Raw genomic sequence first — 13,293 nt, 5'->3', positions numbered from 1 at the left:
GAGTCTTGCATAAGTCAAACAGGGATACACTCTGCCACAGACCTATACACCTCCAGTTTCTTCTAATGTACTGTAATACTGACCTATGTGCTAATTTTGGGAAGTAGAAATTTTTTGAGTTGACATTCATTATACCTAAGGCAATGCTTATAAACAGGGTGTGAGTAACAAAAGTGCCAATCCTGTGTCATTTCCTCAATTCAGTGGGGAAAAAAAAATTCCTAACAAGCAGTGCTGCATTAACTTGACCTCTTTTGCCAATATCTACTAGAAGCAAGACTGCACTGATTGCCACAATTACTGCACATACTGAATAACCATTAACAAGAACACGAAATTATAACAGTGTATATGTCAGTAAAGAATGAATACAAAATTCAGTTTTTCTAACAAAGGCACCACATGAGTACACCTTAAAAATACTTGCACTGAGATTGGTACAAATGTTACAAGAGTAACCAACAGTTTGATTGGATTTAAGGCCCTTTCCATGAGATGGAAACCAAATATGGCACTGTTAAAGTGGCCTTGCATCTGAGACTAAATATGTTATGAAACAAGGAAAATACCTACTACTACTATTCTACTAAAGAACATCAATAAAATGACTCCAAATGAAAATGCTGACAGGGCGGTGGTGGCGCACGCCTTTAATCCCAGCACTTGGGAGGCAGAGGCAGGCGGATTTCTGAGTTCAAGGCCAGCCTGGTCTACAGAGTGAGTTCCAGGACAGCCAGGGCTATACAGAGAAACCTTGTCTCAAAAAAACAAAAAATAAAAATAAAAACATAAAAAAAAAAGAAGATGCTGTACCCACAGGACAGTACATTCCTCAACTATTATCAGAGAAGCTTCTTGAAATAGATGAAAATTAACATAGACTCACAGCTGAACAATGTGCACAGAGTGAGAGACTGTAGAGCACCTAACCCTACGTGGGATGTCTTTATCAAACTCCTCCCCTCAAGGCTCAGGGTTCTATACAGAAGAGAAGGGAGAAAGATTATAAAGAGCCAGAGGTGGTGGATAACTCTAAGGAAATGACACCTTCCCACCAAGAGGACTGAAGCACGAGTTCACAGAGCCTATGACAGCACATGTAAGACCCATATAGGTTCAAATGAGATAAAACCCCAGAACTGAGAAGAGAACGTGGGACATAAAGTCCTACCCCTAACCAAGAAGCCAGTTGAAACTGACACAGCTGGGAAAGAGAAAGTCAGTTTTCTTCAATAGAGCATCATGGGTATATCAAACATATTCTGGGACATGCCCAGAGGTAGCTGGCCAACACAAAATGGATTCCATAGTTTTTTTTGAGAACCTTAGAATTTACTGCATTGAAAATGTCAAATAGTACTTTAGAAGAAAAGAAATAGCTAAGGTTAACATTTTTAAATATGTAAGTAAAATATATTTGCAATATAAAGACATTTCAAATTTCTCATAAAATTAATGACAACTAATCTGCTAATATTTCAATATTTCTATACTATATTATTTGTATTTTGTCTATACTTAAATATATAAAATACATATACATAAAATCAATAATATATTACTTTTACCATTAAAATTATACCATTATGTTTTTTATTGGCTATTTTATTCATTTACATTTCACATGTTGTCTCCTATCTCTGTTTCCCCTCCATAAATCCCTACCCCATTCCTCTCCCACTGCTTCTATGAGGGTGCTCTCCCACCCACCCACTCCCACCTCCCCAACCTGACATTCCCTTATACTGGGGCATCAAGCCTCCATAGGCCGAGGGCCTCCCATCCCACTGATGGCAGACAAGGCCATCCTCTGCTGCATATGCAGTTGGAGCCATGGGTCCCTCCACGTGTATTCTTTGGTTGGTGGTTTAGTGTGCATGATTTAGTTTTATTTGTTAGTTTTCAATCTTACTGGTATTTAAAAAAAAAATTTGTTTTGATTTTCTCTTTCTTCTTTCTTTCTTTCTTTCGTTCTTTAATGAACTAGAACATGGAGTTGGGTGAGTGAAAGTTAGGAAGGATCAGAGAGTAATTGGGAGATAGGAAAGATAAGATCAAAACATATTGCATGAAAAATTTTTGAAGAAAAAGTTACTTAAATCCAAGTATCCCCCATCAAGGTTTTTGGTTTACTTGCAAAGTACAATAAAATTAGCTATCAAAACTGAGTTTTCACTCACAACTGACTAAAGGCTAAACTGAGAAGCAGATGGTTTACATCTCTCTTCTATGTAACTCAGCAAATTAGAAGCGGAAAGAAAAAAAGTAATTACCAGTTCTGATATTTTGGAATTCTCTTCTAAGCAAGATGTGACAGGCTCCTGGCCATTTTATCATTATCTGTAAGGCACTCCAAATGTGTAGGATTCCACCCCTAAGATTTCTGGCCATTTAAACAACTCTGCCAAAAACAGCTTTAAAATGCCAATTCTTTCTGACTTTTATGTCTAGAATGGGTATACTCTCCCCCACCCTTTGAGTGTTGCTTAGACTTTACAAACCATTGACAGCACTGGCCTCGTGAAACAGACTTTTTAAATGTTTGAGCTTATTTCCTGTTCAGACTGAGAGTTTTCCATGTATAGGAATTTCAATCATTAATAATTTTTTTCTGCAAAAGAAAAAGTAGCAAATATTTGATGCCTATAGACTGCGTATGTCCCTTCTGCTGCTGTTTAAAACAAGGGGCGGGGGGAGGGGATGGTGAGAAGGCTCAGCAGTTAGAGCACTGACTGTTCTTCTGAAGGTCCTGAGTTCAAATCCTAGCAACTACATGGTGGCTTACAAGCATCTGTAATGAGATCTGATGCCCTCTTCTGGTATGTCTAAAGACAGCTACAGTGTACTTAACTATAAATCTTAAAAAAAAAAAAAAAAAAGATGGAGCAGGCTGGAGACTTAGGAAAAACATCACTTGCTGATTTTTGGTTCATTAAATATCAGGTTTCAAAGGACACCACAAGAAAACCTACAGAATCAACTAACCTGGGCCCATAAGGGCTCTAAGAGTCAGACCTGATAACAAGGGACCATACCTGGGACTGACCTAGGTCCTCTGCACATAAGTTACAATTATGCAGCTCGGTCCTCATAGAAGACTCCCAATAGCAGAAGCAAAGGCTGTCTCTGACTCTGTCGTCTGCCTTTGGGACCCTTCCTCCTACTGGATTGCTTTATCTAGCCTCACAGGAAAAGATGAGCCTAGTCCCACTGTAACTTGGTATGCCAAGGCTGGCTGATATCCATGGGAACTCCTCCCCCCCTTTTCTGAAGAGAAAGGAAGGAAGAGTAAATGGGGAGGAGAGTAGAGAGAGGAAATTGGTCAGGATGTAAAGTAAATAAATAAATAAATGAATAATTTGTTTTAAAAAATACAAATTGAAAAATAAAAGATCAGGTTTCAAAGGTGTACTGGGCTTCTGTATCTTAATAGCTGCAGCGCCTCTGGCAAGTCACTTATATGAAATGTGAACAGTCCAGGCTATCGTGGGCATTAAATGTGATAGAATATGCAGAGTTCTTGGCAATCTAGCTAGCAAGGCTCACGAGAGCTAATTACTGATATACAGATCTCTACAGCACACAAGCGGAGGAACATCTAAGCATACACCAGTGTTTACAAAGTTGAAGATATTCACATTATTTTGGGATGGTGCTTGTTAGACTGCCCAAGCAGGCCTTGACTTCATAGTTCTCCTGCCTCAGTCTCTCAAAAAAACCAACTGGAAAGAAAAGCCAGGATGCTTAAGAGATTAGGTAAAGATAAGGGAAAATCAAATGAACAATGAATGACCTTAGATGCAGCATCTGTTGGCCTTCTCATATAGCCAACTACCTCGGAGCCTTCCCCTTGGATGTCTGATCTATGCCCCACACTCCAGGCACCCAAAGAAGCCTGTTATCAATCTGCTCATCTGGTGCCTTCCTTCCTGTAGGAAGCCCAATCTGATTTTAAGGTGATCTTCCCTTATACAGTGAATTGGAAAGTAAGTGTTCAAGTACACTGGAAGGTTCAGTTTTCTGGTGAAGGCATCTAGACCTGAGATCTTCTTCATGGAAAGGGTTTAAACTATAATTTAAACTTATTTCCCTTCTTCTCTCCATCCCCCAGGGCTATCTGTGCTGCCAAGGCTATCCTAGAACACATGATCCTAAATCCTTCTGCACAGCTCATCCCACTGTCACACTTGGCATTTCTGTTGTAGAATTGTTCAGTTTTCTTTAAAATGCTAGTGATGGACCCAGTGGATGGTGTATATGAGGCACTGAGCTATTGGTCTGAACCTAAATTCAATTTCTCGGGTGAAAGTTATCTATTTCTTTTTAAGCAAGCTTTGGCAATTTTCTTTTGTGCCAGACACAATGAATTTCACCTGTTATCACTAAGTAAGTAATCTGTAGTCCTACAAATGCTCATTTGATGTTGAGTACATTAAACTTACTTGAAAATAAAAAAATAAATTGAAGACTCTCAAAGAGACTTACATAACTGAAGACAAGTTAAGAAAAATACACAATGGAGTACTACTCAGCTATTAAAAACAACTTCATGAAATTCGCAGGCAAATGGATGGAACTAGAAAATATCATCCTGAGTGAGGTAATCCAGTTACAAAAGAACACACATTGTACAGACTCACTGATAAAGAGAATATTAGGAAAAAAAATCTCAGAATACTCATGATACAACTCACAGACCATATGAAGCTCAGAAGAAGGAAGACCAAAGTATGAATGCTTCATTCCTTCTTAGAAGGGGGAACAAAATAATCAGGGGAGGTGAGGGAGGGAGGGACCATTTATTCCTTAAGTAGAGGAAGGCTACTGATTTGTTTGAGTTAATTTTATATCCAGCCACTTTGCTGAAGTTGTTAATCAGCTGTAGGAGTTCTCTGGTAGAATTTTGGGGGCCACTTAAGTATACTATCATGTCATCTGCAAATAGTGTTATCTTGACTTCTTCCTTTCCAATTTGTATCCATTTGACTTCCTTTCGTTGTCGAATTGCTCTAGCTAGAACTTTAAGTACTATATTCAATAGATAGTGAGAGAGTGGGCAGCCTTGTCTAGTCCCTGCTTTTAGTGGGATTGCTTCAATTTTCTCTCCATTTAGTTTGATGCTGGCTACTGGTTTGCTGTATATTGCTTTTAATATGTTTAGGTGTGGGACTTGAATTCTTGATCTTTCCAAGACTTTTAACATGAAGGGGTGTTGTATTTTGTCAAATGCTTCTTCAGCATCTAATGAGATGTTCATGTGTTTTTTTTTTCTTTGCGTTTGTTTATATAGTGGATTACATTGATGGATTTTTGTATATTGAACCATCCCTGCATCCCTGAATGAACTCTACTTGATCATGGTAAATGATCATTTTGATGTGTTCTTGGATTCATTTTGTGAGAATTGTATTAAGTATTTTTGCACCAATACTTATAAGGGAAATTGGTCTGAAGTTCTCTTTGTCAAGCCTTTGTGTGGTTTAGGTATTAGCGTAAGTGTGGCTTCATAGAATGAATTAGGTAGTGTTCCTTCTGTTTATATTTTGTGGAATAGTTTGAAGAGTATTGGTGTTAGGTCTTCTTTGAAGGTCTGATAGAATTCTGCATTAAAACACCATCTGGTCCTGGGCTTTTTTGTTTGTTTGTTTGTTTGTTAGGAGACTTGTAATGACTCTTTTATTTCTTTAGGGGTTATGGAACTGTTTACATAACCATCTGATCCTGATTTAACTTTGGTACCTGGTATCTGTCTAGAAAATCATCCATTTCATCTAGATTTTCCAGTTTTGTTGAGTACAGGCTTTTGTAGTAGGATTTGATGATTTTTAAAATTTCTTTAGTTTCTGTTGTTATGTCTCCCCTTTCACTTCTGATTTTGTTAATTTGGATACTGTCTTTGTGCCCTCTGGTTTAGTCTGGCTAAGGGTTTATCTATCTTGTTGATTTTCACAAAGAACCAGCTTACCTTCTAATAAATCACTCCAAACACATACATACACCTTTTGTTTCCATCCAGCTGAAGAACCCTAAATCATACAGAGAGCCACAGGGTCTCTTACTTTGCCAGAGGAGTGTGAAAGCAACCATAAGTAGTATCAACAAATAGTCAATGTGCTATACTAAAACTTTATTTTAAAAGACAAATATGGGGGCTTTGTTTGATTTGAGGACTGAAGTCAACCTAATTTTCAGAGCATAAGATTTTATATGCAACTAAGTGCCATAAAGATCTGTGACTTTACCATATGGCACTCCACTAAAGGGAAAACATAGACAATAAAATATATGTTATATGATATGAACAAGTTTAATAAGCACTAGCCTAGGTAAACTAATATATTAAATACATGCACACAGGAGTCATACATGAAAATAACTATTAATTATTGTTTATAATAGCAAAAGCTTGTGATAATGTAAATGTCCACCACAGAGGCAATACACAAGCTAATACTAGTACAGTACAATAAAACAGAAGAACGAACTAAATTCTACTTTTAATCCATTCACAACAGGTTCTTCTAAGATTCATGGTAGGCTATAAAACAGTAATATTTCTCTGAAAGAATAATATGTTACTTGAAAAATGTACATATCAGGCCCTGAATCCAATCAAGGTCTTAAATACTAGACATTTCTGATTACTAGATGGATCACTCTATATAACAGTGGAGAGTGATCCTCATGTGGCAAGAGGGGACCTCGAGAGTCAAACATTGTTTTGTATGAAGCAAGGAGAATGGTTATCTTCACCTTCACTCTCTTCTTCTGCGTGGGAACACAGTCCCCCACCTATCAGAAATGATGCAGTCAAGCTGCCCACACATGGAAAATCACAGGGATTGGTACATCCAGCGTGCAGTCAGTGAATGAGCCTCACCCTGGGAAAGACACTTTGGTAATCATGGTATCTCCCTTGCCAGGTAAGTATATAATTTCCTTTTTTATATAAATGAGTTTTTTTTTTTTTTTTTTTAAAATATCCTTCAAATAGTTCTGAATTTTGGTAATGTTGTTTGCTAATTATTTTTCCAAAGATATCTTGCTGAAATACCTTATATTCAATTATGAAATTATTATTTTTTTGTTCCTAAAAAGCTAAAATGGTAATCACAGCATATGAGTGATTTAAAATATATGAATTACTGCCAAATAAGTTTTCATGGTAAATCTTCATAACAACCTTGTGAAATACACTGAGCACGGAGGCTACAGATGCTACCTATCTTAGTTACTCTTTTATTGCTGTCAAAAGACCAGGACCAACTTAAAATAAAACATATAATTGGGGGCTTGCTTACAGTTTTAGAGGATTAAGACATGTTCACCATGACAGGAAGCATGGTGACAGGTAGGTAGAGACTAGGCCTGCAGTGGGCTTTGTGTTGTACTCTGAACATTTACAGATTCCTGCCTTATACAGTCATGGCAAGTTTCTGAAGAGCAAGGATTAGGTTTTATTGTCTTTACGTATCCTATGGTGCCAATAAACATTTTATTTTTCTTTTAAAATTGATGACCCCTGGACTTTTCTTGTTTATGATAGTAATAATCTTTTATTAAAAACCACAAACACAAATATGTTCATTGTGGACACCTATATAGTATGTTTTGGTGAATTACTTAAAAATGAAGTTGTGCATCAAAATCTTGAATAATAACTGTGACAATACTGTTATTTTTGAGGAAAATCAAATTTGACTTATATTACTGCTATTCGCAATTTCTTTTTTAAAATTTACTTTATGTATATGAGTACACTGTAGCTGTCTTCAGACACTGTTATCTGCAATTTCTGTAGAAACTACAAACAATATTAAGCTTAAAGATACTTAAACTTTAATTGAATTGCAAGGTACATCTTTTTAGGAAGAGGTGGAAGACTCAACACTAATTCTTTCTAATATCCAATGTATTTACACAGCTACATCTGAATATTTAAAACATACCTTGTTTTATAAAATATAATTTATATCAAATGTTTAAGGAACATACCTATTAACATACAAGGCTTGGTAGGTCTTTATAAAAACACTCATATTTCTGAAGAAGTTATTGACAGTTCACAGGAAGTCAGAACAACTAGACTCTACTAGCAGCTTTGGGTAGGTCCAAAATAGACTTGAAGAGATTTTTAAGAACTTTATTAATGAAATTGTTTTCAGGCCATAGAGACTTTGATGCTAATTATATAGTCCATCTTAAATCACTCCCTCATATTGCTAAGATTCGTTCTTTTTTCTTTTCTTTTTAAAAATAATTTGTTTACTTATTCATTTTACATCCCAGTCACAGCCTCCTCTCCAATCTCTCCTCCCAGTTCCATCCTCACAAATCCCTCCTCCTATTACCTTCTTGCTCTTCTCCTTAGAGAAGAGGAGTCTACCTCCTGGGTACACCCCATCCCTGGGTCATCAATTCGCAGTAGGACTAAGTGCATATCCCACTGAGGCCTGTCTGGATAGTCTAGCTCAGGGAAGGGGATCCAATGGCAGGCAACAAAGTCAGAGACAGTTCATACTATGATTGTTAGGGGACACACATGAAGACTAAGCTGCCTATCTGCTACAAATGTGTAGTGGGGCTATGTCTAGTCCCTGCATGCTCTTCACTCTTAACTACAGACTTCATCATCATCACCATCACCATCACCATCATCATCAACAACAACAACACAACAAAGGCAATACTATTTTATGTGTCTAAAACACCTTGATGAGAACTGTTTTGGAGTCTGAAAAAAGATGGGGGAGGTGTTTTACTGTTCCTGCAGAGGCGCCAGCTTTCACTCCCAGCATCAGCATAATGGTTCACAAACATCCTGGGTCCAGTTCCAGGGTATCCAATGACCAATTCTCACTTCCATAGGCACCAGGCATGCACACGGTACACATGCATAAAAGAAACTTATACATAAGATCTAAAAATAAACAAATTTAAAGTGCTTATGTCAAGTCCTTGACAAATAACTAAGGAATCTGTCATCCTTGTCCCTTATTTTGAGCCTTCAAGAGAAAATAAACAACTAAAAATCTCAGGTGTCCCTACCTGGCTGCCTCCTATTCACTCATATTTTAGGTCTGTTTAAAATAATTTCTTCCAAAAAGTGCTATTTATAATTTTGTGTTGTAGTCTGAACTTTCCCACACCACAAGAGTTCACAGCATATTTCACTTCTTCATTCAGCCTCCTGTCTTTACCCCTAGTCTGCCCATGGCAAGGGACAGACTGTGTCTGTCTTCTCACATAAAACTACTATAGCACGGGTGGTCAGATCCAAACAAGAACTTTTATTTTAAGGATGCTCCTATATAAACCACAGGAGTGGCAAATAAAAACTCTTTGACCAAAGCCCTTTTGAAATGAAGCATAGAGAAAATTAAAACATACTGTTTACATTAACAAATAAAGAAAATGGCCATTTATCTACACGTGTACATAAACAGCAAAGTCATCAAATTCTTTCTTGTTATTTATTATTTTTAGCTCCAAACTGGTTCTAATTCAATTTATTAAATTAATACTTTAGTTGATTTCATTAAGGCAATGGGAAAGACCTAGAGCCAAAATAGTTTAAATAATAACCTCAGTAACAAGGAAATTTTTAAAGGAAAAAAAATCCCAGATAATGTTTAACTTATTGGAATTCATATCACTACATCATTTATTCAAGGGTATTTATGCTAACTACAAAAAGACTTTAGAAGCTAGTTATCTTTGATAGCCTATATAGAATGCTATATTTAAAAAACAAATCAGTAACTGTTGAAAGGCATTTAAAGCATTAAATAAGCAAGATTCTTACTGTAACTTCATGAGGAGATCTATGTGGAAGAATCTGAAGGTCTACTACATGTAGTTTCTTTAAGTTTAGGAGCTATTTCATAGTAAGGAAAATAAATTGACATTATTCTCTGCCACTTTAAACATACAACTATTAATAAACATAATGTGTAAAGGCGATGCAAGGGGTTCGGTGATTTTTAATTAGATGCATATTCTTTATTATCTATCTCCCTTCACCTAACAATTTACTCATTATAGAAGATTGTGTGTGTGTGTGTGTGTGTGTGTGTGTGTGTGTGTGTGTGTGTGTGTGTATGCGAGTGTGTGTATGTAATGTATGTGAATGGGTGCAAGTACTCATGTGCATGAAGGCCAGAAGAAAATGTCGGGTGTTCTATAATACAGGGTCTTTCACTAAACATGGGGCTAGGCTAGTGGCCAGAGGCCCCAGTGATCCTCAAATCTCCACCCCTACCCCATAGCACTAGGGTTACAGATGCATAGTCATGCCTAGGTTTTTACACGGGTTCTAGAACTTGAACTCAAGTCCTCATGTTCAGACAGCAAGTGCTCTTACACACTAAACCATCTTCTCAGTCCAGGATATGGTCTTACAACTATAAAATTAATGTAGGAGCAACATAAGTCAACATTTAAGGTAGGATGTAGCTAGTTCAGATGTATGTACTAATTCCTGCACTAGTGATGCACATAAATAGGCATCATTAAATTCCAGCCACAGGCATTTCATGTAAAATGTCTCTGAACAGTAATAATTTCATAGAAGTGGTGACAAAGGAATCTAGGATTCTTTGTATAAATCACAACAGATATTTTTATAACCAAAGAATTAATATCAAGGAGCTTATTAGAATTTATGCTGGCTTCTTTAATTTGAAATGTTCTACTTTTCTAAAATACATGTATACACATATCTTATATACTATTAACAATTTAATAGATCGATGACATCAATACATTTCATAAGAACAAAAAATTCTGATCTCAAACATAGCTTTTTAAATTTTTTATTTTATTGTTTTTAAGTAGGGTCTCACTATGCAGCCCTGGTTGCCTGGAACTTGCTATGTAGACTACACTGGCCTCCAACTCAGAAATCTACCTGCCTCCACCTCATGAGTGCTGGAACCATGTTCAGCAATGCTTATCTGTCTACAAAATTACAAGGCACCCATGCATTTTTTTAAGGTAACAATAGTAGTTTGCATTTAAGTCAGTTCTTATATGAGGTAATACCGTAAATTCATCTCAATATATGACTTCATTTAGTGTTACAAACAATTCAATGGGGCAAATTATCACTCTCATTTTGCTGGTGAAGAAACTTCCATCTTGGGTTCTGAAACTTACCCAAGATTACAAGATAGCAATATAATACACGATCGAATATGGCAGATCTGTTTAAAGTCTTGAGCATAAAACAAAAGCACTGACTTACCACTCAGACTTTTGTTTATAGTGTACTCTTTTTAATACCACTTCAGTAATGAGAAGGGAAAGCTTCTGTTATCTTTTTTCTTTTTTATAAATCACCCGGGAAAGCCTGGCCCAGACAGCAGTTTACCCTATCTATCCCCAAATGTTTCTTGATTAAAACTAAAATTACATAAGCAAACAAGGTTTCATTGTCCTCAATTGTAAAATGGACACAAACTTGCCAGCAGAGTCTATCTCAATGGTTCTCATACTTTGGTCTTAATATAGAGAAATTTCTCAGAAATGAAATTCTTAGGTCCACTCCTGACAGCCTACATCAGAATCCTACATTCTAACAAGTCAATCCTTCATTTCAAACAGCTACTGTTTGAAACTCTTATATTTGAGACACTTGGTCAATTTTCTGCAATAATTATGAAGATAAAACGAATTCAGTAATATCACCTTAAAAGTGAAAATTATATCATGTTTATTAAAATATTAAATTGTACTCTTGGTAAAAAGACAACTGAATTTGCTAAATCAAGATAAAAAATATACATTGAATAAAATATTAAATTATTTTACTTATTTTAGATACAGATTTTTGTCATATAGCCTAAACTGGCCTTGAACTCTTAATCCTCCCTTCTCAGACTCCCAAGCACTGGAATTACAGGTATGTGCCACTGCAGCTAGGTATACAATACCTAGCTTTATTTTTTATTAAAAATAAAATACTATTTTACATTTGAATCAAGAAGAAAAAAGTGATGATAACCTATACCACTATACCTATAAATCTGCTTGCTAATTTGACTGTAGTAGATATCTGCTATGGTACACAAGCTCCTTACCTGACCAGTGTCCAGTGGAGAGGCCAGATCTGTCTGTACATGTCTCACTTACAGGTCTAAAGACAGTCTCCCATCCACCAGTAGCATAGCGCCAATTCTGAGATTCCAAGATGAGTGTTCTCTGGGTGCCATAAGCAATCATGAAACAGTAGACCACATGATGGAGTTGACAACCATAGCCACAGCCTTTGTTGATGTTACACACCAGCTTCCTGGCTTTGCTGCAGTCCTTAGGATTCTGCCAGGGAAACAAAGAAGATAAAGATAGAAGACGTCAATTTCCCATTTTGGTCATAGATATTAAAAATCATACAATAAGCCAGAACTGGTTCAGCATATTTCTTATTTAAATAAAGAATTAAGCCTCATAGATAGTATCCAATAACCAAATTCTGTAAAATTTTGATGTGCAGTAAGATGGCAGAGAAAAAGAATTAGTTTGGAAATATCATTAAACAAATGTGAAATTAAGCAGCTACATTAGAAAGTCTGTTCCTTTTCTATCACTCAGAGGTCATGATGGAAAGAGTGGTTCCATCATTTCTTCAGCACTCGTAGCTTACATTCTATGACAAAATTCCAATCAGCTTAAAGGAAGAGCTGTAATTTATCAATTCATTCCCAGAATTCTGAATGCTACAAACAAAACTACATTTTCACCAAGAAACTAAGGGTACAGAGGAGCAGGTGTGATGGATAAGTAAGGGAGGGTACTGTCAGACTAGAGTTCAATTCCTGGGACTCAAATGGGAAGAAACTACGCATGCGCGCGCGCGCACACACACACACACACACACACACACACACACACACACACACACACAGGAGAAGCTCAACATCCAACATTTACAAAATATCAATCATCGGACTTCTTTATACCAAACCAGAAAATTTCATAACTGAAGGTAGAACACTTGTATTGTGGCTATCCTGAAAATGTGATATGACTTTTTTTTAAATTAAGAGGCCTATTTAATATTTTAATATTTCCCCACAAAACAGCAAATGTTTATCTAGTATGAAAATTTCTTCTTTTCCATTGTAAGATTTCAATTTTGCTCTAATGTTGATGAGCTGATATTAAATATTCCTAGTCATCTTATGGGGCCTCTCTTCCCAATGATGGCCGATTAGGCCATCTTCTGCTACATATGCAGCTAGAGACACGAGCTCAGGGGGTACTGGTTAGTTCACATTGTTGTTGCACCTACAG

At 36.5% G+C, this 13,293-nt stretch overlaps 1 protein-coding gene and 1 non-coding gene across 6 annotated transcripts in view; both read right to left on the bottom strand.

Moving 5' to 3' along the window:
• Fut8 (fucosyltransferase 8) overlaps positions 1-13,293 on the bottom strand; it is a 290,411-nt gene that overhangs the window by 51,672 nt on the left and 225,446 nt on the right. For all 5 annotated transcript variants that reach the window (XM_029540852.1, XM_029540853.1, XM_021201869.2 and 2 more), the window contains exon 8: positions 12,081-12,318. In XM_029540852.1, coding sequence (XP_029396712.1) covers positions 12,081-12,318 — 238 coding nt within the window. The remainder of the gene's footprint in view (positions 1-12,080; positions 12,319-13,293) is intronic.
• On the bottom strand, positions 6,773-6,931 carry LOC115064470. The gene has a single exon (XR_003844320.1). It is a non-coding gene; the product is annotated as a U1 spliceosomal RNA (small nuclear RNA).

The sequence above is a fragment of the Mus pahari genome, chromosome 7 (assembly GCF_900095145.1).
Source record: "Mus pahari chromosome 7, PAHARI_EIJ_v1.1, whole genome shotgun sequence".
Lineage (NCBI taxonomy): Eukaryota > Metazoa > Chordata > Mammalia > Rodentia > Muridae > Mus > Mus pahari.
The sequence above is the reverse complement of the archived record's forward strand: the minus strand, read 5'-3'. Positions and strand labels throughout refer to the sequence as shown.